This window comes from Anomaloglossus baeobatrachus, chromosome 2, assembly GCF_048569485.1.
Source record: "Anomaloglossus baeobatrachus isolate aAnoBae1 chromosome 2, aAnoBae1.hap1, whole genome shotgun sequence".
NCBI lineage: Eukaryota > Metazoa > Chordata > Amphibia > Anura > Aromobatidae > Anomaloglossus > Anomaloglossus baeobatrachus.
In genome coordinates, this window is record NC_134354.1 from 183,517,993 (window position 1) to 183,544,073 (window position 26,081).

Here is a 26,081-nt window from a genome sequence, read left to right on the forward strand (position 1 = left end):
CCCACACTGATAGGCAGCTCGCTGATCATGCACAGTGTACACACGGAGGACATGACATGTTACTTTTAAATCCACAGTCAATTTCTGTGGCTGAAATGCATTTTTTTAGTTGTGGATTATGCCCTTTCATTTCAGTGGGAAACGTAAATCCTGCAGGTATTTGATATAGAAATGCTGTGGATTTCAGTTTAGAAACCCCTGCATAAAATCCACACTTATGTATTCCTAAGGCCACATTCACATGTTAAGTATTTGGGGAGTTTTTTTACCTCACCATTTGTAAGCCAAAACCAGGCGTGGGTAACAAATGCAGCAATGGAGCCCATGTTTCTATTATTACTCCACTCATAGTGCTGCCTCACAAATATGGACGTAACAAACAAAAAAAAAAAAAAAAAAAAAAGTGTGAACGTGGCCTAAAAGCATGAAATGGATGACTACCGGGGAAAGAAAACCCAAGCAGGTACTATGCTGCACTTATAACTGAATGGACCCTGATGCAAGCTGGCAATAACATTGCTCCGGGATTGCCGTGCTATATCAAAAAATACTTCAGCAGTTTATAAAAATATTACTCATGTTAATGTGTTGCCAGACATTGTACAGTGATAAAGAGCTGCAGATTCAGGATATTTATGTCACAATTTATAGTGCAGTCCTATCCGCTTAACTGTGCTAAACAACGTGAAATAATGATCACAATGTCCGCCCACAGGCTGCGCTCACAATCTATGCACTTTAAATGGAAATTGCACGAATGCCATTACCTTGCTGCTTTCAAAGGACAAACCGTATATTTTGTGCCTTAAAATTAGTTTTCCCCGGTTTCCCAGGAGATGCTGGAAATACAGCAATTAGATCATCATAAAAGTAAATCTGCCCCAACACATGAATGTTTACCACACAGCGGCATCGTAAACACCGCAATAAAAGCAGGGCTTACTTCAGCTGACTCGAATTTTCATTGGAAAGGGGAATTTAAATATTTATTTCCCCTATTCAGGCTGTGTGCACACGTTGCGTTTTTTACCGCGGAAACGCTGCGTTTAGAACCGCAGCGTTTCAGTGGCAAATTGCATGCATTCAGCTTTCCCAGCAAAGTGTATGAGAAAGCCGAAAAATCAGTGCACACGCTGCGTTTCTAAACGCAGCGTTTTGGATGCCAAAAATCGGTGCGGAAAGAAAAGCAGCATGTCACTTCTTTTGTGCGTTGTGGCTGCGTTCTCCCCCCATTGAAATCAATGATGCGAGTCAGAACGCAGCTACACCACAGTGAGCTGCTTTTTTGTTGCGGTCCGCGGGCTTTGTCGGCATACAGAACGCAGGCATTTACCTGCAAGTGAGGTCAAGAGGTTTCCTGTTGACCTCCCTTCCTGGCAAAGTTCAGGAAAGCCCCCGGTGTCGCCAAAGTGCCCGCCCCGACCCCCCCTCCCGAAAATCCACTCCTCTGTTTCTGTCGCATGTGCAATAACACATGCGACAGAAATCTGCTCCCCAGGCCCTGCCAGGTCACCCCCTATTCCCCCCGGTGTCCTCCGGTGTTCCCCGGTAACCCCCGTACCTGTCACAGCGCTGATCCCCCGCGGCCCCCTCCTTCACAGTGCGCGCCGGTAAGATGTGCCGAGCAGCTGACAGCTTCCTGTGTTCAGTGTGAGCTGCGCTGTCTGCTGCTGCTCGGCACTGTGCAGCTGTGACCCGGGGAGAGTGGGTGCAGATTCTTTGCACCCACTCTCCTCAAATGGAGGGTCTGCACTACTAGAAAATGGGGGACACGTTCCCTGAGCGTGCCCCCCATATTCTAGAAGGTCCAGAGGCGACGTGGGACGTCAAAAATGGATACTGCGGACCCAATTTTTTTTCTTTTCAATAAATTGGTGAGAGGGGATATGTTTTTGGGGAGTGTTTTTTCAAATACATTTTTTTTTGGTTGTCAATTTTTTTTGCTATTACTGTCAATTAGTTATGTCTGGTATCAAATAGATGCCGTGACATCACTAATTGCTGGGCTTGATGCCAGGTGACATTACACATCTGGTATCAACCCCATATATTACCCAGTTTGCCACCGCACCAGGGCGCGGGTTGAGTTGAGGCGAAGCGCCAGGATTGGCGCATCTAATGGATGCGCCACTTCTGGGGCGACTGTGGCCTGCTATTTTTAGGCTAGGAAGAGTCCAATAACCATGGCTCTTCCCATCCTGAGAATACCAGACTCCAGCTGTCAGCTTCACCTTGGCTGGTGATCTAATTTGGGGGCGACCCCACGTTTTTTGTTTTTTAATTATTTATAAATAAAAAAAAACAAAAAACAAAAAAAAAAAAAAAGCTTGGGGAGCCCTCCAAATTGATCACCAGACAAGATGAAGCTGTCAGCTGTGGTTTGCAGGCTACAGCTGTCTGCTTTACCCTGACTGGCTATCAAAAATAGGGGGGACCCCACGTCATTTATTTTAATTTTTTTTTTTTGGGCTAAATACAAGGCTAGGCACCCTTTAGTGCAACATGAAAGGCACTAAAGGGCGCCAGCTTAGAATATGCAGTGGGTGGGACGTTGTATATATGTTTGACATCCATTGACACATTTTAGGCTGTGTGCCCACAGTCAGGGTTTGCAGCGTTATGGGCGCAGAGTGTTTTCCCTGCGTCCATAACGCTGCGTTGTGCAGTAGAAGCACAGTGGAAGGAATTTTAGAAATCCCGTGCCCACTGTGCTTCTCTTCTCCGCAGCATAAACCGACCTGTGGCGCAGCTTCCCGAGCCTCAGCATGTCAATTTATGCTGCGGAGACAACAGTATTCTCTGCAGGTAGCATAAAGCTCCACAGCAGCCTTAACTCAAATCGTGGGCATGGGCAGCTGCGTTCTCCCGTGGACAACACTCACATCTCTGCAGGAAGGCTGGCACTGTGTGCCTGATGTACTGTGGCACTGTCACTGGATCATACGGTCAAAAACGCACCTGAAAAAAACGCACGAAAAACGTTTACAATTCTCCCCTCTGCCAGAGCGTGCGTTTTTTTCCGCGCTATGTGCACATAGCCTCACGTGCCTATTTTTAAAGAGGACGTGTCACCAGTATGAGCAAGTTTCAATGACCACATCATGGAATACTGGCTGAAGAGATGAACAAAAAAAAAAAGTTTTTTGTGGAGGTATTAGCCTGGAAAGTTTAAATGATAACTTATGTTAACCCCTTCAGCCCCAAGCCTATTTTGACCCTAAAGACCAGGACATTTTTTGCAATTTTGACCAGTGTCCCTTTGTGAGGTTATAACTCTGGAACGCTTCAACGGATCCCGGTGATTCTGAGATCGTTTTTTCGTGACATATTGGGCTTCATGTTAGTGGTAAATTTAGGCCGATATTTTTTGCGTTACTTTATGAAAAAAACAAATTTCGCGAAAATTTTGTAATTTTCAAACTTTTAATTTTTATACTCTAAAACCAACGAGACATATGACACAAAATAATTAATAAATAACATTTCCCACATGTCTACTTTACATCAGAACAATTTTGGGAAAAAAAAAAAAATTTAAAAAGGAAGGTATAGGGGTTCAAAGTTTGAGCAATTTCTCATTTTTACAACAAAATTTACAAAGCCACTTTTTTTAGGGACCACATCACATTTGAAGCGATTTTGAAAGGTCTACATGACAAAACACCCAAAAGTGACACCATTCCAAAAACGGCACCCCTCAGACCACATTCAAGAAGGTTATTAACCCTTCAGGTGCTTCACAGTGAGTAAAGTAATGTGGAAGGAAAAAATGAACATTTTACTTTTTGCAACAAAAATGTTAATTTAGCCTCAAATATTGCATATTCACAAGGGTAGCAGGATTAAATGAACCCCCAACATTTGTTGGGCAATTTCTACTGAGCACGCAGATACCTCATATGTGGCGAAAAACCACTGTTTGGGCGCACGGCAGGACTCGGAAGGGAAGGAGCGCCATTTGACTTTTTTGAACAGAAAATTAGCTGGAATCGTTAGCCGCACCATGTTGCGTTCGGAGAGCCCCTGAGGTGCCGAAACAGTGGAGCTCCCCCACATGTGACCCCATTTTGCAAACTAGACCCCTCATGGAATTTATCTAGATGTTTATTGAGCACTTAGCCTCTGGGGGCTTCACAAAAGTTAATAGAATTGAGCCGTGAAAATAAAAAAAAATTTTTTTTTTACCACAAAATTGTTACTTCAACCAGGTAGCTTTTTTTTTCACAAGGGTATCAGGGAAAATTTCACCATAAAATGTATTGTGCAATTTCTCCTGAGTACACAGACACCTCATATGTGGTGGAAATCAAATGTTTGGGCGCACAGCAGGGCTCGGAAGGCAAGGAGCGTCATTTGACGATTCAAACGCAAAATTGTCTGGGATAATTAGCGTATTCCATGTTGTGTTAGGAGAGCCCCTGAGGTGCCGAAACAATAAAGCTCCCCCACATGTGACCCCATTTTGGAAACTAGACCCCCATGGCATAGAAAAAAAAAACAGGGCGCACGCACGAATGTTTTGCAAAAAGGGGGGGGGACTAGGTGGGATGGAAAAAAGAAGCCCTGTCCAAAGTAGAGTACGACTGCAGGACGATTGCTGATCAGGTACCTAATTGTTCAAGTTTTTTTTTTTTTTTTATTTGGGGTGCACAAAAAAAGCAAAAACTAGAGCAACAATTACGTACCTGATCAGCCAATCACGTAGCTGATCAGCACTTGGCAGCAAGCAGGTGGGGGAGGAGGGGGGGGAGAGGGAGTGGGAGATGCGATTGGGGATAGTTAGAAAAGAGCCACGAACAATACTTACAGGATGGATCAGAACAGCGGCAGATGGGGGGGGAAGGGGCGGCAGATGGGGGGGCAGCGGCATATAAAGGGAGCATCTGTGATTGTGAGACGGCGGCGGCTGGGATAGGGTGGAGGCGGCTGGGATAGGGTGGGGGTGGATGGGATAGGGTGGGGGCGGATGGGATAGGGTGGGGGCGGATGGGATAGGGTGGGGGCGGATGGGGGAGGGCGCAGTGGATGCAGGAGTGGCAGAGGATGGGGGGGGGGGGAAGGGGGGGATGGGTAGTGGGAGGTGAGATTGGGGATAGTTACCCTACAGGATGGATCTAGGCAGCTGGATCACAGGAGATGAAGGAGGCAGCAGATCGGGGAGGGTGAGAGGTGGGAGAGGGAGCGCAGCGCAGATCACGGGGGAGACAGGTGAGCAGAGCACAGATCACGGGGGTGAGAGGTGAGGGAGACAGGACAGCAGATCACGGGGGTGAGAGGTGAGGGAGACAGGACAGCAGATCACGGGGGTGAGAGGTGAGGGAGACAGGACAGCAGATCACGGGGGTGAGGGGTGAGGTGAGGGAGAGCGGACAGCAGATCACGGGGGTGAGAGGTGAGGGAGAGCGGACAGCAGATCACGGGGGTGAGAGGTGAGGGAGAGCGGACAGCAGATCACGGGGGTGAGAGGTGAGGGAGAGCGGACAGCAGATCACGGGGGTGAGAGGTGAGGGAGAGCGGACAGCAGATCACGGGGGTGAGAGGTGAGGGAGAGCGGACAGCAGATCACGGGGGTGAGAGGTGAGGGAGAGCGGACAGCAGATCACGGGGGTGAGAGGTGAGGGAGAGCGGACAGCAGATCACGGGGGTGAGAGGTGAGGGAGAGCGGACAGCAGATCACGGGGGTGAGAGGTGAGGGAGAGCGGACAGCAGATCACGGGGGTGAGAGGTGAGGGAGAGCGGACAGCAGATCACGGGGGTGAGAGGTGAGGGAGCGCACATCACGGGGGTGACAGGGGAGGGAGCGCACATCACGGAGGTGACAGGGGAGGGAGCGCACATCACGGAGGTGACAGGGGAGGGAGCGCACATCACGGAGGTGACAGGGGAGGGAGCGCACATCACGGGGGTGACAGGGGAGGGAGCGCACATCACGGGGGTGACAGGGGAGGGAGCGCACATCACGGGGGTGACAGGGGAGGGAGCTCACATCACGGGGGTGACAGGGGAGGGAGCTCACATCACGGGGGTGACAGGGGAGGGAGCGCACATCACGGGGGTGACAGGGGAGGGAGCGCACATCACGGGGGTGACAGGGGAGGGAGCGCACATCACGGGGGTGACAGGGGAGGGAGCGCACATCACGGGGGTGACAGGGGAGGGAGCGCACATCACGGGGGTGACAGGGGAGGGAGCGCACATCACGGGGGTGACAGGGGAGGGAGCGCACATCACGGGGGTGACAGGGGAGGGAGCGCACATCACGGGGGTGACAGGGGAGGGAGCGCACATCACGGGGGTGACAGGGGAGGGAGCGCACATCACGGGGATGACAGGGGAGGGAGCTCACATCACGGGGGTGACAGGGGAGGGAGCGCACATCACGGGGGTGACAGGGGAGGGAGCGCACATCACGGGGGTGACAGGGGAGGGAGCGCACATCACGGGGGTGACAGGGGAGGGAGCGCACATCACGGGGGTGACAGGGGAGGGAGCGCACATCACGGGGGTGACAGGGGAGGGAGCGCACATCACGGGGGTGACAGGGGAGGGAGCGCACATCACGGGGGTGACAGGGGAGGGAGCGCACATCACGGGGGTGACAGGGGAGGGAGCGCACATCACGGGGGTGACAGGGGAGGGAGCGCACATCACGGGGGTGACAGGGGAGGGAGCGCACATCACGGGGGTGACAGGGGAGGGAGCGCACATCACGGGGGTGACAGGGGAGGGAGCGCACATCACGGGGGTGACAGGGGAGGGAGCGCACATCACGGGGGTGACAGGGGAGGGAGCGCACATCACGGGGGTGACAGGGGAGGGAGCGCACATCACGGGGGTGACAGGGGAGGGAGCGCACATCACGGGGGTGACAGGGGAGGGAGCGCACATCACGGGGGTGACAGGGGAGGGAGCGCACATCACGGGGGTGACAGGGGAGGGAGGGCACATCACGGGGGTGACAGGGGAGGGAGGGCACATCACGGGGGTGACAGGGGAGGGAGGGCACATCACGGGGGTGACAGGGGAGGGAGGGCACATCACGGGGGTGACAGGGGAGGGAGCGCACATCACGGGGGTGACAGGGGAGGGAGCGCACATCACGGGGGTGACAGGGGAGGGAGCGCACATCACGGGGGTGACAGGGGAGGGAGCGCACATCACGGGGGTGACAGGGGAGGGAGCGCACATCACGGGGGTGACAGGGGAGGGAGCGCACATCACGGGGGTGACAGGGGAGGGAGCGCACATCACGGGGGTGACAGGGGAGGGAGCGCACATCACGGGGGTTACAGGGGAGGGAGCGCACATCACGGGGGTTACAGGGGAGGGAGCGCACATCACGGGGGTTACAGGGGAGGGAGCGCACATCACGGGGGTTACAGGGGAGGGAGCGCACATCACGGGGGTGACAGGGGAGGGAGCGCACATCACGGGGATGACAGGGGAGGGAGCGCACATCACAGGGGTGACAGGGGAGGGAGCGCACATCACAGGGGTGACAGGGGAGGGAGCACAGATCACGGGGGTGACAGGGGAGGGAGCACAGATCACGGGGGTGACGGGAGGGAGCACAGATCACGGGGGTGACAGGGGAGGGAGCACAGATCACGGGGGTGACAGGGGAGGGAGCACAGATCACGGGGGTGACGGGAGGGAGCACAGATCACGGGGGTGACGGGAGGGAGCACAGATCACAGGGGTGACAGGGGAGGGAGCACAGATCACAGGGGTGACAGGGGAGGGAGCGCACATCACGGGGGTGACAGGGGAGGGTGCGCACATCACGGGGGTGACAGGGGAGGGGGCGGGTAGCTGATCACGGGGGTGAGAGGTGGGGGGGCGCGAGCAGTACATCACGGAGGAGAGGGGGCGCGCAGCATATAACGGAGGGGAGGGGGTGGGCAGCACATAACGGAGAGGGGGCGCGCAGCACATAACTGAGGAGAGGGGGCGCGCAGCACATAACGGAGGAGAGGGGGCGCGCAGCACATAACGGAGGAGAGGGGGCGCGCAGCACATAACGGAGGAGAGGGGGCGCGCAGCACATAACGGAGGAGAGGGGGCGGGGCCGGGCAGCACATAACGGAGAGGGGGCGGGGCCGGGCAGCACATAACGGAGGAGGAAGCGGGCAGCCGATCTCGAGTGGAGGGGGCTGGCAGCACATCACGGAGGTGAGGGGACGAGCAGCCGATCACGAGGGAAAGGGGCCGGGCAGCAGATCGGGGGGAGCGGTAGCACTGTGGCAGATGGAGGGCGGCGGCGGCGGATCAGGAGGTGTGGGGGTGGGGGTGAGGGTGCGGGCAGCAGATACGAGGGGTGGGGGTGCGGGCACCAGATTGGGGAGACAGGTGGCAGATCGCGGAGGGCAGCGGATCAGGAGGCTTTTCGCCGGTTTCATACAGTGCAATGGCAGCGCGGCAACTTCCGGGTCCCATGCTCCGGTCACATAACAGCATGGGACCGGATCTTGTCACCCTGCCATTGCACTGTATACACTCACTGTGCTGGCGTGCTGCAGGGCCGACAAGTGAAGCTGATGAGGCGGTCACCGGCAACAGGTCCACTGTGATTGGAGAGATCGGTCACAAGGCCGATCTCTCCAATCAGAGCTACTGGAGCTGGGGGAGGGTGATCCAGTGAGGTCACCCAGCTCCAGCCAATGGCCAGTGCTATAGCTGCACTGGCCAGGGCTGGATTTCAATGTTTCAGTCACTTTAAATGGCTGGAACATTACCATGGCTGTGATTGGCTGACGAACGCCGCTCAACCAATCACAGCCTCCGTAGGTCCGGGGAGGAGGCACCACCCCTCCTGAGGTCAGGTACAGGTCCCATCCTCCCCGAATCTGCGGTTTGTGTTACCCGCTTGCAATCACCGAAGGCTCTGGTGCCGCGATTCCGCCATGACGGAAAGATCCGTCCTTGGTCTTTTAGGCCCAAGGCACCATGACGGATCTTTCAGTCTATGGTCGGGAAGGGGTTAAAGAGGACCAACCAGCAGGATTTTCCTATATAAACTAAAGCCAGTGCTATACTGGCGCTATCATGCCGAATCTAAGCATACCTTTAGTTGTGAAATCAGATGTATAGTTTCTGAAATATAGGAAAGTCAAGTTTGTGAAATGCACTTTTACTTCATGAGAGGAGCAACGGAATATCTACTACAGTGCATTGCAAAAGTATTCGGCCCCTTGAATTTTTCAACCTTTTCCCACATTTCAGGCTTCAAACACAAAGATAAAAATGTTATTGTTATGGTGAAGAATCAACAAGTGAGACACAATTGTGAAGTTGAACGATATTTATTGCTTATTTTAAACTTTTTAAAAAAAAAAATAAATAAATAAAATACCTGCAAAGTAGGACATGCAATATTATTCTTCCCCTTTACTTTCAGTGCAGCAAACGCACTCCAGAAGTTCATTGAGGATCTCTGAATGATCCATTGTTGTCCTAAATGGCTGATGATGATAAATATAAGCCACCTGTGTGTAATCAAGTCTCTGTATAAATGCACCTGCTCTGTGATGCTCTCTGTGCCTCAAACAGAACACTGAGACAGACTATCATGAAGACCAAGGAACACAACAGGCAGATCCATGATATTGTTGTGGAGAAGTTTAAAGCCAGATTTGGTTACAAAAAGATTTCCAAAACTTTAAACATCCCAAGGAGGACTATGCAAGCGATCATATTGAAATGGGAGTATCATACCACTGCAAATCTACCAAGACCTGGTCGTCCATCCAAACTTTCATCTCAAACAAGGAGAAGACTGATCAGAGATGCAGCCAAGAGGCCATGATCACTCTGGATGAACTGCAGAGATCTACAGCTGAGGAGGGAGAGTCTGTCCATAGGACAACAATCAGTCGTACACTACACAAATCTGGCCTTTATGGAAGAGTGGCAAGGAGAAAGCCATTTCTCAAAGATATCCATAAAAAGTGTCATTTAAAAAGGTTGCCACCAGTCACCTGGGAGACACACCAAACATGTGGAAGAAGGTGCTCTAGTCAGATGAAACCAAAATCGAACTACTTGGTCACAATGCCGAACGATATGTTTGGCATAAAAGCAATACAGCTAATAACCCTGAAGACACCATCTCCACTGTCAAACATGGTGGTGGCAGCATCATGGTTTGGGCCTGCTTTTCTTCAGCAGAGACAGGGAAGATGGTTAAAATTGATGGGAAGATAGATTGAGCCAAATACAGGACCATTCTTGAAAAAACCTGTTGGAATCGGCAAAAGATCAGAGACTGGGACTGAGATTTGTCATCCAACAAGACAATGATCCCAAACATAAAGCAAAATCTACAATGGAATGGTTCACAAATAAACGTATCCAGATGTTGGAATGGCCAAGTCAAAGTCCAGACCTGAATCCAATAGAGAATCTGTGGAAAGAGCTGAAAACTGCTGTTCACAAAAGCTCTCCATCCAACCTCACTCAGCTCGAGCTATTTGCAAAGGAAGAATGGGCAAGAATTTCAGTCTCTCGATGTGCAAAACTGATAGAGACATACCCCAAGCGACTTGCAGCTGTAATTGCACCAAAAGGGCGCTACAAAGTATTAACTTAAAGTGGACGAATAATATTGCACGCCACAATTTTCAGTTATTTTTTAAAAAAAGTTTAAAATAAGCAATACATTTCGTTCACCTTCACAATTGTGTCCCACTTGTTGTTGATTTTTCACCATAACATTCAAATTTTTATCTTTATTTTTGAAGCCTGAAATGTGAGAGAAAGTTGAAAAATTCATGGGGGGGGTGAATCCTTTTGCAAGGCACTGTAGGTGGGGCAGGTTTTGCTAGTTATTCAGGGGCAGGAATAACTAACAAAACCCGACCCACCTATTAGATATTCTGCAGCATCTATCAATAAATAACAGTGTATTTCACAAACTTGACTTTCCTATATTTCACAAAGTATACATCCAATATCACAACTAAAGGTATGTATAGAATCAGCACGATCGTGCTAGTATAGCACTGGCTTTAGGTGATATGAAAATCCTGGTGGTTGGTCCTTTAAGACCCAGGGGGTGTTCCCAGAGATTCTTCTCTGGGGGTGTGTACTTCCCCCTGCATGAGGTTGACCAATCATAAGCCAGAGTCAACACACAGGGGAAATAAGAACAAACCCCAAAATACCTTAGAACAGAGTTTCTCCTGTGTGAGATATGGAATGACAGTCTGATCTCCTCATTGATCTCACTGTACAACTGTGTGCCATTACAAAGTAAAGGGAGCAAATTACCAACACCTTCAGCCTTGGTTGCACAGCAGTAGGAGGGGCGGTATGGCAGAGTATCGCGGGTGCTCTGATATTCAAATAACCACAATGCACAGACTGTCTTCACTGCATGATGTGTGCATGCACCCCAGGGAAAACCATTCGCAGTCTCTGAATGGTTCTCGCAAGGGAATAAAACAAAGTTCTCGGACGTAGTGTGACAAAAAAAAACAAAAAAAACCACCCCCGCCCTCCCTACTGCTGAAAATGCTATTTATGGCTCACTGTATATGGGCGGAGACCCAAACAAGCCAATCATTGACTTCCCATAATGCATGTTACTAGAGTCGAGCTTGTCTGAGCCTCTGGCCAGCTCAAATTGAGTAACAAGCATTTAGTGCTCACCCATCACTGCTTTTAATCTAAATTTTACAAGCTAATATCTCTGAAATGGAGAGGGAAACTAAAAAATTAAGACTACAGCCACTATTCTATGATGTGGTCAGTTTAACATGCTTATTCTCGTGAAAAGTGCTCCTTAAGAATTAACAGAGTTAAAGGGGTACTGATTTTATTATATTGCTTTAGTTACACAACATGAGAATAAACATCCTTGCGATTCACTTGCTTTATCTATATGCGGTTATTCTCCTTCTGTAAGAGCTTTTATCTTATAGAGTGTCCTGCTCATTTCCAAGGAGATCGAGCACCAGAGTTACATTCCAAGCTGAGGTGTTAACTTCTGAGATCCCAGCCACCTCTCACCAGTCCAATGATTTCTATACTGTAGTTAGCTGTGCACCTTCCCTTCCCTGACCAGTTATTAATCTCCAGCCCCCACTGCAGTTCTCCTAATAACGGTGCTCTACCTCTCTATAGGCAAATATAGTCATAACCGTTAAACTTCTAGTGAAAACAGTGTAGACTTCAGTACAAGCACTGACAGCAATGTGTCACAGTAACAGGATAAGCTGACCAGAGAGATGAAGTTACTGGACCAGAGCGGTCACTCAAGGGAGACATTTACCTTTGTTAAAAACAATTATAGGGATTGATACAAATCAGAGATTGATACAAAGTGTGCATGTAGGTATATACGGTAAATGCAGAGATGTATAAAATAGAGCAGAAAATGACTTCCCACACGGGTTGTCAGATGACAGATCACTGAAGAAAAACTGCTGTCCATATCCAATTCTGGTTAGAATTTGCCACTTGACTAAAGTGTTTGGAATAGAGAAAAACATTGAATGCATATGGAAGCCATTCATATGCCATTTGTTTTACACGTAAAGGGGGTTGTCCACAACTGGACAATTGTTACTTAATTCAGGTAACCAGTTAAAATAAAAAAAAAAAAAAAAAAGAAGTGTATGCAAGTCTGCGATGGTGGTTCATGTTTCCGGAGAGTGATGTGACACTACCATCACGTCCAGGCTGCAGCAAATGAGTGGCTGCAGCTCATTAATATTGCGTCAGGACGTCTGCACTTACGAATTAGTGAAGGCTGCAGCTAATCAGTGGCCATTCATTGGCTGCAGTCTGAATAACTACACGTTATCCCCTGGGAATAGCAGGGCAGACTCGTCTGGAATAGCGCCACTGTGAGTTTAGCGCATCCATTGTTTTTATTTTGGTCCAGAATGGATTAAGCAGGCGTCGTCTAGTAGTAGACAATAACCTGAAAGCATAATCTTCCACAGTTGTGTGAACATGGTCTCAAGAATATCCCTACTAGTCACCAACCTAAAGAATCCAGACTTCTACCAAATACACCATGTTTTGGTACAAAAATTCTCTCAGCTGGCGTATTTCTACTATATTTAACACTTGGCAAAGGTTACTTGCAACATAAAAACAAAAAGGGAAGTGATTTGAACTTTTAGTTTTTTTTTTAAAACTTAATTTTTTTTTATTTTACTAGTCCCCCTAGGGGGCTATAGCGATCAGCAATCCGATCGCTCTTATCTATCTGCTGATCACAGCTATACAGCTGTAAACAGCAGATTCAGTCACTTCCTGTTTCTCTCTGCTCTCAGCCGAGGGAAAACGAAAGTGAAACTTCATAGCTGCAGGCGTCATCACATGACCCTGTGCTACGATGGCAACCACCGAAAGTCACGTGATCACTCACGTGACTTCCAGTGGGGGCGGCGGTAAGTAAAAATCATGGCCGCGCGCATATAGATCTCGCTGCCAGACTTTGGCAGTGAGATTTAAGGGGTTAAATGTTGCGAGTGGAAGCGACTCCAATCGCAACATGCAGGCACACGTCAGCTGTTGAAAACAGCTGATGTGTGCCGACCGCCGCCTGCCCGTGGCAGGGGGCGGGGCTTAACAGGACACGCTCCATGACGGATATATCCGTCCATGGTCGTGAAGGGGTTAAACTGAGCATGCTCCAATGTATTGTAAAAACCGGATCCAGAAAAAACGTATGCAGAAACTGATGCACCGGATCCGTAAAAAAAACAAAACAAAAACCAAAAAACGGATTTTTGTGCACTCTCTGTAAAATCGTTTTCTCTTAGCCATCATTGGGGGACACAGGACCATGGGTGTTAGTGTCCTCCTCTGGAGAGGCAGCATAAGTAGAGGCAAAAGCATAGCTCCTCCTCTGCAGTATACACCCCCCTGGCTGGGCCAGGCAACCTCAGTTTTAGTATACAAGCAGTAGAAGAAAAAAAAACAGTAAAAACTTCTCAACAGAGGAACATGAGAAAAAAAGAGTCATAACCAAATAAGGTACTGAGAGAACCAAGGCCCAACAGGGCAACAGGGTGGGTGCTGTGTCCCCCAATGATGGCTAAGAGAAAAAGATTTTACGGTGAGTACACAAAAATCCGTTTTTCTCTGATGCCTCATTGTTGGACACAGGACCATGGGACGCCCTAAAACAGTCCATGGGTGGTAAACATAAAAGAAGACAACACAACCCAAGGACTAGGAACCAGTCCCAGACAGCCTGGAGCGCCTACTGAGAGAGGTGCTCTACTGCCGTTTGCAGAATTTTCCTACCCAGATTTGCCTCAGTTGAAACCTGGGTATGGACTCTGTAATGCTTTGAAAACGTATTTAGGCTAGCCCAGGTCGCAGCCTTACACACCTGTTTCACTGAAGCCTGATGCCGAATGGCCCACGAAGCGCCAACTGCTCGCGTGGAATGAGCCCGCAGCCCACTAGGAATGGGCTTGAGTTGCAAGCGGTAGACTTCCTGGATCGCAGAGCGAATCCAGCGAGCCAGAGCTGCCTTTGAAGCTGCCTGTCCCTTCTTAGGCCCCTCAGGAATGAAGAACAAAGAGTCCGTTTTCCTAAAGGGGGCTGTCCTGGATATGTAATATCTGAGAGCTCTGACGAGGTCTAACAAATGCAGAGACCTTTCCACCCTATGAACTGAGTGTGGACAAAAGGAAGGCAGAACAATGTCCTCGTTCAAATGAAACGGGGTAAGAACCTTTGGAAGGAAATCCAGAAGAGGGCGCAGAACCACCTTGTCCTGGTGAAAAATCAGAAAAGGCTCACGGCAAAAGAGTGCTACTAGCTCCGAAACCCGTCTGATGGACGTAATTGCCACCAGGAACGTTACCTTCCAGGACAGAAAAGCAAGGGAGGATTCCTTGAGAGGTTCAAAGGGGGACCTCTGGAGACCATCCAGAACGAGATTGAAGTCCCATGGGTCCAGCGGCCGTTTGTACGGGGGAACTAGATGGGATATGTAGAGGGCCCTTCCCCTGCCACCGGGAAATTATCTGCAGGACTTTCTGCAAACAGGAGTGACTCCCCCCCTCCTCCAGCCAGCAAGCTAGAGAAAAGTTAACACTGTGTGTTCAGGATCATTGGGGCTCTCCTCCGTGCAATCAGCAAGGGACTTTCTCATAATAAATACTGTAAATGTCCTGGGAGCCTTCCCTGCAGCGTCTTTTCTCCCTTTGTCTGGGAAACCAGTCAGGGGGGATCTCCCCTTAAAACAGTGCTTCAGTCCAGGCAGTGAAAATAGCATTGTCAGCTTGCTGTGTCCGGTCACACCGGTGCCATATTCAACTCAGAGCCTGCAAAGAGGGGCTGAGGAATTGGTGCCATATTCAACTCAGAGCCTGCAAAGAGGGGCTGAGGAATTGGGCTATAGGGGCACAGGCCTCTACCCTGGGCTTTGGAAAATCGGTGTCTGTGGAACCCGTCGTCCAGCCCAGGATCCAGCGTCGCAGGAGGGGGTACGTGGAGGCGACACTCCACGTTCCCCCCATTGATGGTAGTGGGAGATCGGTCCTAAAAGGAAACAGTCGCCCTCAAAAAATAAACCTTGAAAGGAAGTGCCTCCTACAGACACTAAGCTAAAACTGAGGTTGCCTGGCCTGGCCTGGCCAGGGGGTGTATACTGCAGAGGAGGAGCTATGCTTTTGCATCTACTTAGTGTCCTCCTATGGATAGGCAGCATAACACCCATGGTCCAGTGTCCCTCAATGAGGCGTCAGAGAAAAGGATCCATCGCATCCGTTTTTGCATATTCTGCGCCGGATCCGTTGCATCAGGCACACGCCGGATTGTGCCTGATGCCAAAAAACTGATGTGTGAAAGTAGAAAATCAAACATGCAACTTAGTTGTCAGCTTTATATTTCTTTTATTAGTGGACACTACATTTCATAGTATTTCAATAAGAAGTATAGCTCCACTCTTACTGAAGTTATGACTTACCACTCTTGTAGCTCAGGAGAAGGAATAAGACCGGCAGTACCATTCTTTGCATTTTCCAGTTTGCCTTGCCACCAGTTGTGGTCATCTTTACTAATAATTTGAATAATGTCTCCAACTCTAAACCTGATGCCAGCTTCTTTACAGGGTATGAGGTCGTCCTTTGCTGGATCATATTCAAATTGTGCTCTTACGTATATCTACAAGACAATATATAAGTATACTTTATAGCTAAAGAAATAAATATTGCAGCATTAATAGAGACCATATGAAAAAAAAGGAAAAAAACTTATAAATGACCCGACAAGAAATGGTTACTAGCTCACACAAAGATGAAGCAATTGCAGTGCAAAGCATGCAAGAAGAATGGACATGATTACCACTGACAAATATGAATACCGTGTACTTATATTCTAATTATAAAAAAAATTAAAAATTATGACACCAGTAACTTTTACCATATAGTGTGATAAAAAAAAAAAACATTTCAAAAGTGGAGTGCAATGGTGAAAAAACACCCTGCAACTGTGACATCACACACACACACACACACACACACTATTTTTCGGACTATAAGGCTACATGCGCACGCTGCTTCTTTTTCGTGTTCACAAACTGCAGCCAAAACTGCACCTTGTCAGAGAGAGCCTGGAAATGTCACAAAAAATGTAGGTGCTTTTTTGGTGCGTTTTTGGCTGCAGTTTTGTCAACAATTGTTTCATGTATTTTTCAGTTCAAACAAGCCCATAAAGCTTGTTGAATTGAAAAAAAAAAAAAAAAATTATAAATAAATAATTAAAAAAAACTGGCGTGCGGTCCCCCCCAATTTTAATGCCAGCCAGATAAAGCCATAACGGCTGAAGGCTGGTATTCTCAGGATGGGGAGCTCCACATTATGGGGAGCCCCCCAGCCTAACAATATCAGTCAGCAGCCGCCCAGAATGGCCGCATCCATTAGATGCGGCTGTTCTGGGACTGTACCCGGCTCTTCCCGATTTGCCCTGGTGCGTTGGCAAATCGGGGTAATAAGGAGTTATTGGAAGCCCATAGCTGCCAATAAGTCCTAGATTAATCATGTCAGACGTCTCCCCGAGATACCTTCCATGATTAATCTGTAAATTACAGTAAATAAACACACACACCCGAAAAATCCTTTATGAGAAATAAAAAACACTAACAAATTCACTCATTACCAATTTATTAACCCCGACAAAGCCCTCCATGTCCGGCGTAATCCAGGATGGTCCAGCGTCGCTTCCAGCTCTGCTGCATGGAGGTGACCGGAGAAGCAGCAGACACCGCCGCTCCTGTCAGCTCCACGCAGCAACTCAAGAGAGCCGCGCGATCAGCTGAATCCAGCGGTGGCCGCGAGTAACCTCAGTGACAGCTCAGCTGATCGCGCTACTGCGTGGAGCTGACAGGAGCGTGGAGGACGGGACTATCAGCGGTGGCGGTGGCAGTGAGAGGGGTCCATCATCTCCCCTGTGTGTGCACGCTGTGGACAGCGGTACTTCGGGGAACACGTGAAGGACGGGACTATCAGCGGCGGCGGCAGTGAGAGGGAAAAATCAATGTTTTCAGCTGCCAATGTCCATCCCCCTCTCGCTGCCGCTGATAGTCCCATCCTCCACGTGTTCCCCGAAGTACCGCTGTCCCCAGCATGCACGCACAGGGGAGATGATGTGGAGGACGGGACTATCAGCGGCGGCGGCAGCGAGAGGGGGATGGACATTGGCAGCTGAAAACATTGATTTTTCCCTCTCGCTGCCGCCGCTGCTGATCGTCCCGTCCTCCACATCATCTCCCCTGGGGACCGCGGTACTTCGGGGAACACGTGGAGGACGGGACGGGACCACTTGCCTGACCTCACTTCCTGACAAATCACCTGCGTTTTTGGTACCAAAAACGCGGGTAAAAGGCAGGTAAAATGCACCACTTTTGATTAGCATGCATTCTTCCTGCGTTTTTGATGCCCTCATTGATTTCAATGGGTGACAAATGTTGACAAAAACGCAGGAAGAATGAACATGCTGCATTTTTTTTGTCACAAACTTTTGACAAAAAAAACGCTGACAAATAAACTGCAATGTGCGCATGACAAATCTGACTTCTCATAGACTATGCTGAAAGTCCTACTGACAAAACTGCAGCCAAAAAAGCAGCAAAAAAAGCAGCGTGCGCATGTAGCCTAAGGCTACAGGTGCACGCTGCATCTTTTTGTGTTCACAAACTGCAGCCAAAACTGCACGTTGTCAGAGGGCGCCTGGAAATGTCACAAAAAATGCTTGTAATTGTAGGTGCGTTTTCGGTGCGTTTTTCACAACATGCGTTTTTGCCACAAATGTTGACAAAAACGCAGGAAGAATGAACACGCTGCATTTTTTTGTCACAAACTTTTGACAAATAAAACGCTGACAAATAAACTGCAAAGTGCGCATAGCAAATCTGACTTCTCATAGACTTTGCTGGGAAGTCAAATGTCAAAGTTCTGACAACAAAACTGCACCAAAAAACGCAGCATAAAACGCATGTAGCCTAAGACGCACTTTTTTCCCCCAAATGTTGGGGGAAAGTGGGGGGCGCGTCTTATAGTCTGCATGTAGGGCATGGCTGCGGGGAATGAGGGTGCTGCGGTGGAGCAGGTCATTGGCGGCACGAGCAGGCTGTAGCAGTACCTGCCGTGACTATGTGGGCCCCCTCATTTCATATGCACGCCCATGCTCCCGCCCATCATCTCTCAGCGCTGAAGCCGGCACTGACAGGTGGGCGGGATGATGGGAGGGGGATGTGCACATAATAAACAGCTGGCCCGCGTGATCACCCCTGGCAATTACAGCCTGGAGTGATCATGTGTGGCTATATTCACTGCTCCCCACGCATCATCATCAGCACGGAGGGTAGTGAATAAGTACGGTATACTCACCGTTCCCTGCAGCATCGTGATGTCCTCCTGTTTGCCGGCCCACTGATGTGTTTGGAGCTGTGTGCACAGCAATGAAGTCATCCCTGTGCGCACCGCTCTCCACACACATCAGCGGGCCGGCAGACAGAAGGTCATCGCGATGCTGCAGGGAACGGTGACCGGCTCCACACAGATCAGCAGCGCTGCTGCCGGCACTGACAGGAAGATGAGCAATGCTGCTGGAGTGAGGAAAGGGGAGTATAAACGTTTATTTATTTTCTGTGCCACAGGATGCAGGCCATATAGCAGGATGGGGGTATATAGCAGGATGGGGGTACATAGCAAGATGGGGGTACATAGCAAGATGGGGGCACATAGCAAGATGGGGGCACATAGCAAGATGGGGGCACATAGCAAGATGGGGGCACATAGCAAGATGGGGGCACATAGCAAGATGGGGGCACATAGCAAGATGGGGGCACATAGCAAGATGGGGGCACATAGCAAGATGGGGGCACATAGCAAGATGGGGGCACATAGCAAGATGGGGGCACATAGCAAGATGGGGGCACATAGCAAGATGGGGGCACATAGCAAGATGGGGGCACATAGCAAGATGGGGGCACATAGCAAGATGGGGGCACATAGCAAGATGGGGGCACATAGCAAGATGGGGGCACATAGCAAGATGGGGGCACATAGCAAGATGGGGGCACATAGCAAGATGGGGGCACATAGCAAGATGGGGGCACATAGCAAGATGGGGGCACATAGCAAGATGGGGGCACATAGCAAGATGGGGGCACATAGCAAGATGGGGGCACATAGCAAGATGGGGGCACATAGCAAGATGGGGGCACATAGCAAGATGGGGGCACATAGCAAGATGGGGGCACATACCAAGATGGGGGGCACATACCAAGATGGGGGCACATACCAAGATGGGGGCACATACCAAGATGGGGGCACATACCAAGATGGGGGCACATACCAAGATGGGGGCACATACCAAGATGGGGGCACATACCAAGATGGGGGCACATACCAAGATGGGGGCACATACCAAGATGGGGGCACATACCAAGATGGGGGCACATACCAGGATGAGGGACATATATACAAGGATGGGGATCATATACAAGGCGGGAGGATCATTACCAGGATGGGGTACCTTAGTAGAGAATTTGGGGACATTACTCCCATAACAGTGTCAGCAGCAGATCCTCGCCCCATAAGTGTGTCATGACCACATTTTTTGCTTAAAATTTTAATTTTCCTCATCTAAAACCAGGGTGCGTGTTATAGTCCGAAAAATACGGTATACAGTGGAACCTTGGTTAACCAGTAACCCAGTTACCAAGTATTCCGCTTAACGAGCAAAGCTTGCTGTAAATTTGTAACTCACTTTACGAGCAAGCTTTGCTGTACGAGCAAAATACTCAATGTACACACTTTCAGTTCCGTACATCCATTGCGCTCTGACCCGCTCTTACAGTCCGCACAAACAAAAACAAAAATGCACACACGCACGCACGCACAAACATGCACAACCCCCCCCCCCCCAAAAAAAACCCATTATGCTCAGCTTACCTTCCATCGCCGGCCTCACGGTTCTTGTAGTTCGCCGCTAAAGGATGTGTATCGGTAACCATCGTGACGAGGGAGGAAGTTCCGCTGTCAGCCGCTACTCAAAGGCAGATCTGGCATCGGTCGTGATGTTTACCTGATACACATCCTGTACCGGCGAACTACAAGAAGCATGAGGCTGGTGATGGAACGGAAGGTAAGGTGAGCATAATATGTGTGTGTGCGCGTGTTTTTACGTGTGTGGAATGGCACAATAGGAGACCAGGATGGAACATTTAACAAGTTGTGGAACGAATTGTCTGCATTGCAATGATTTCCTATGGGAAATCTTGCTTTGGTAGACGAGTAACTTGGTTAACAAGCACAGTCCCAGAACGGATTGTTCTCGTTAACCTAGGTTCCACTGTATTTTTTTTCCCTCCTCTCAAGCTGTAAAGTAGCCTCTTCTGGTAAGTGAGTGGGGAAAAAAAAAATCAATCTGTGTTAAGAAACCTAGCAGTCTCATACACAAGGCGAGATTAATGATGGTGAGATTTAACATGAACAGTTATGACGATAACATGAATATGGGTTTATTAGGAGGGGAACAACAAAATCACACAAAGAAAATCTATTCACCTGTCGTCCTTTTGATTGAGTAGTTGATGGTATGTCCTGCAGAATAAAGTCAACCCAGAAGACATTTGCATCTTATTCACAGTTTGCAGTCTTACAAGAAATCATCAGCAGTTTGAGTGTAAAAGTGTAATACATATGGGTTACAAGACAAAAAACAAGCTCAAGATGTTTAGCTTAAGCCTAAACAAGCAGAAAGTTTTGAAGCCTAGGAACAATGCTTAGCAAAATAAAAGAAATATCGGCATCTTCAACACAAATGCATTGGTAAAATAATATCAAGTGTGAGGTAGTTGGTCCTTGTGTATAACCTTAAATAGCATACTTTTAAAGGGGTTATCTCAAGCTTGTCGAGCTTTGTCCATATGTGCTAGTAAAGGGGCGTCCCGTTCCGGCAGACAAGAGCTGCTTTTGTATTTGAAGGAGGGCTATCTTTAGAATGGCCACCATATAAACACTACATTTGGTCCGCACCTGCCGCTGCATGGGAAATGCTTGCTTGGTATAAAGTGGTATGGGTACGACCCAGGCGATCAGTTGATCAATAGATGCATGTTAGGCTGAGATCATGTGTCCTGTAATCATCCATTAGAACGGATCCTGCAGAGATCAGTTTGGAAAGAAGCTCTGCAAACACAACTTTGTCAGTTTTTAAATAACTGATTTTTCTTGTTTTCTTTCTATGAAAAAATGGCTCCATTAACGCATTACTATTTAGTCATCAATTATTCTAGCAATTGTAACATCCATTTTTTTTTTTTACAGGTTCTCTTACAAATGAAAGATAACTAGCAATCTGTTAATGGATCCGTTCTCCATAGAGTCCAAGGTTAAAAAAAAAATGGATCTGGGAGAAACCATTTTGCCAAAGGATCTCTGCAGGATCTGTTCTGAAGAACGATTACAGGACATGTGAACTCAGCCTTAAACAAGGTGGTCTCTGAGGAGACAAATTGTATTAAAGGGGTTATCACCTTAAAATGTACACATTGCATTAATGCTTTTATTTCATCTGCATGTGTCTCCATCTTTATATGGCTTAAAATAACTCCTGAAAGTTATGTCAGACACAATGTGCAAAAAGCAATTTGTTTTGGGGAGGAGTGCTCCATTGGCAATGCTCATTTCTGAGCCTAAAAATAAAAAAAGGACAATTTTAGATTTGAACTTTAATAATAGAGGGGATTTTTTTTGCCACCACAAATACCGTTCTAAATAAAAGAAAAGAAAAGAAAAAAAGAAGCTAACATGCAAATTTTCAGCTCAGCTAGGAAAAATGCTATTACACTAAATATGGGATATTTCCTAAAAGCTGTGTCTTTCACTGCGGCATTTAGCAAGCAATTTGTGTTAAAGATGTTCCAGAGAAAGGTCTTAAGAGCTGTGTGCCATAATGCACATTTACATATTTCAGCTTAAATTAGCCCCTTTACTACCGAAGAGAGTAGAACATAATAGGCCAAGCTCATGTTATGCAGAATATGCAGGTAACACAGCAGCAGAGGGCACACCAATTCATTAACGTAGATAGCGGAAACTACAATCTGGGTCCAGAGGGCTTTTGTCCTGTCCTCTATAAATGATGGAGGCATCTAGATTGTCGGGGAAAACTCATCACCTTTGCACCAACTCGCTAGTGACGCAAGGTTTTATATTCTCCATGATGTCTGAATACATGTATTCCAGTATATTAGTTATTGATATAAAAAAAAAAAAAAAAAAAAAAAAAAAAAATCATAGAAAAGACAGCAAAATAAAAAATACCCTGCAAAGACTTACCAAACGTCTAAATGAAATAAGAAGGGAAACCAAAAAAAAAACCCCAACAGAATTTAAAGTCATGTTAGGATGGGAACGTTTATCCAGGAACACAGAGGTTAATACAGATATTGTGGATAGAAAATTATGGTTGAAGCCCTGTTTGTAGGAATGTGTATATGTAATTGCTGATCTTACCGCAATAGAATTGTTAATGCTGCTATGGCCATTAGCTGGGGACTGTCTGGATGTAGAGGGGGAATCTCTCTGAAATAAGACACAAGTTTTGTTAACACATTTCACTATTGCAAAGTGCAGTTACCACTGAATCAACAATGAAGAATTCTCTACACCAGTCCTGTCTTCCCAGGTTATTTCTCTGCTTTATTCACGAGAATTTTTCTGCCGTGGTCTGGTTGTATATGTTCTAAGAAGCAAGACAATACCTGCAGCTCACCAAGTCTCCACTAAGAGGAGCCCATGGTCCGGACAGTATCACTTAGCCCATATTCTCCATCAATTGCTTCTCAGAGAACGCTTTAAAACATCACTTTTACCATGAAACCAAAAATAGACCTTACTGGATGCATGAACATACTAAATGTCCATGATACAAAAAAAGAAAAAAAAAAAAAAAGTGTTTATGTGCTACGTTACATTAAAAAGGCAGAGCGCAAGAGATCCAACATATAGTTTTATGCCGTATCAAGAATATGCAAACCAGAGGTACTCCGAAAAATACCGCTGATTGCCAAACCAGATATAGTTACCTTCATTTTACCAGAATTGCGGTGAGCTGTGGGAGTGGACCTTTCAATCTAGTTACATGGCATGTCATACAACTTATCATAGACCTCTAAGGCTATGTGCCCACGGGGAAAGTGTCCTGCGGATATATCCGCACGACATTCCGCAGGTGCTCCCAGGAAACAGCACCACAACTTTTGTCTGTTTCCATGCTGCGGAATGTCGTGCGGATATGGTGCGGGCATTCTGCATTGAGGATACAGTACATGGCTTCGGCACTGAATCCTCAATGCAGAACAAGTGCTGCAGTGATCGGGGAAGTTTATACTTACCTCCATCATGCAGCACCTCGCTTTCCGGCGGCCGGGTCACTGTCAGGCAGCGTCTGGGTTCACTGTGCTGGAGGTGGGCGGGCCTGAACTAGCTCCGGCTGTCACATGACCGGAGCTCGTGCAGGCTCCGCCCACCTCTTCCTTCCTGTACCTGGCTGGATCCACCGCGCTGCTGCCGCTACACTGGACGGAGAAAGTGACTCGGGTCTCTATCAAGGCAGGTAAGTATATGGGACCCTGCGGAGAAATCCGCTACAATAATTGACATGCTGCAGATTTTTCCGCACGGAAATCCGCACAATTTCCGCTGCGGAAAAATCCGCAGCGTGGGCACAGCATTTCCCAAATGCCATAGAAATGGCTGGGGAGTAGCTGTGCTGCAGATTTTCGGAAAATCCGCGGCTTTTCCGCGATAAATCCGCGGCAAAATCTGCGCATTTTCCGCAGCGTGGGCACATAGCCTAAGTGTAATGAAACTCGAAAAAAAAAGTTGGCCCACATCCTCCAGGAATTCTTGTTCTTTATTATAGAAGACATTACAAATATCAGAACATCTTACAAGTTTGCAAAGTTTAACCTAGTCTATGCACGGGATTTTTGAATAAAGAACAAGAATTCATCCTGGAGAACGGATTTTTATCTAGTTCTTTTATTTTTGTGTTTTTCTAGTTGCATTTATCTTCATGCCTGCCGAGCACCCAGAATGTGAAACATTTGGTTCACTACTTAGCTTTACTAGCCACATCAATATAACGTTCAGAAACAAGGCTTCTCTTAAATACCTTGTGTTGGCAATAGTGCCTCTGAGCGGTTCTACTGCGGTCCGCTCATCCCCATTGCGTGACCAAAGGCTCGGTGAGCTCTGAGATCCGGTGGAGTCACGTCAACTTCCAACTGACCCGACATTACAAAAGGCAGGTGCCAGTTTCCGCGAGCAACTGGGCAGTGGGCGGCATTCCCCCGCACATCACAGCTCAGTATCACTTCTGCTTGAGGTTCTCTGCAGTGAGTGCAGCGTGTGCGATGCTGGGCTGTGACGAGTGGTGAAACTCTGCCCACAGCCCAGTCACTCAGAGACTGGGGCCGACTTTAGTGATATCGGGTCAACTGGAAGTTGACGTGACCTCACCGGATCCCAGAGGTCACATAATGGGGATGAGCGGACCGCAATAGCGCTGCTCAGAGGCACTATTGCCAACACAAGGTATCTGATAGAAGCCTTGTTTCTGAAGGTTATATCGATGTGGTTAATAAAGCTAAGTAGTGAACCACCCCTTTAAAAATGTTTCGTAGTGTTGCAGCTCATCTTGATTAGTGGTAATCTGGACTCTGAACACATGCAGAGAGGTGTACAGATTTAACAGAAAATCTTTGGGTCTGTGTGACTCCTGCACAGGATGAGCGCTTCTGTTTCGTAGTTTGACTGATGGTGTCTCCAGAACTAATCCCAAACTGATCAATGCAGCTTTTATAGGGCTAGAACAAATCAATACAGCTTCAAAAGTTTAAATACAAAATCTCTATAAAAACCATGTTTTAATGTAAAAGTTTAGTCACACATTCAGTTATCAAAAGCGCTCATGCCTGTGGATATCAGAAAGGTGATGCAGCTTCAGTTCTGAAGTGTTTGACACAGAACAGTGCATGAATGTCATCAGCGGTTTGTGAAGGGGACTGGCTTCAGTGGCTAAGCTAATCCCCTTCTAACTTACGCCTGATGCATAGAAAAAAAAAAAAAAGTGTCTGGCCCTACTGTAGAAATGAACCAGGCAACCCACTAAGGAAAATTATGACAAGCTTGAAGTGACGTTTCCAGGACTAACCGTTTCATTTCAACAAACCTTTGATCATAAGGCTACGTTTACAAGTTGCTTTTTTGAAAGACCTCATAGTACAGCTTTGCTTCCACCGTGCAAGTATAAACACAAGGTGTTAGGCCACCAATGCAAGATGTACGTGACACCATAACACATTTATGGAAAAAAAGGGGCAATTTCATCAAATTATTTAGGGGGAAGAAACGTTTATATCTGGAAAAAAAAAAAAAAAGTTTGATCCATGTACACTGAACAAAAATAAAAAAACACAAGACTTGTTTCTGCTCCCATTTATGAGCTAAACTATAAGTAGTAAGGCTTTTTCTATGTACACAAAAGGCCTTTTTCTCTCAAATATTGTTTTACAAATTTGTGTAAATCTGTGTTAG

The 26,081-nt window shown here is 47.9% G+C and overlaps 1 protein-coding gene across 11 annotated transcripts in view; it reads right to left on the reverse strand.

Annotated features, from left to right (window-relative positions):
* The window catches only part of CASK (calcium/calmodulin dependent serine protein kinase), a 431,912-nt gene that overhangs the window by 33,054 nt on the left and 372,777 nt on the right, over nt 1–26,081 (reverse strand). For 6 of the 11 annotated variants that reach the window (XM_075335526.1, XM_075335525.1, XM_075335527.1 and 3 more), the window contains 3 exons: nt 22,995–23,063; nt 21,042–21,077; nt 15,938–16,134 (listed from right to left, as the gene is read on the reverse strand). In XM_075335526.1, the coding sequence (XP_075191641.1) occupies nt 15,938–16,134; nt 21,042–21,077; nt 22,995–23,063 (302 nt within the window). The remainder of the gene's footprint in view (nt 1–15,937; nt 16,135–21,041; nt 21,078–22,994; nt 23,064–26,081) is intronic. The other 5 variants (XM_075335528.1, XM_075335533.1, XM_075335535.1 and 2 more) reach the window with 2 other exon arrangements.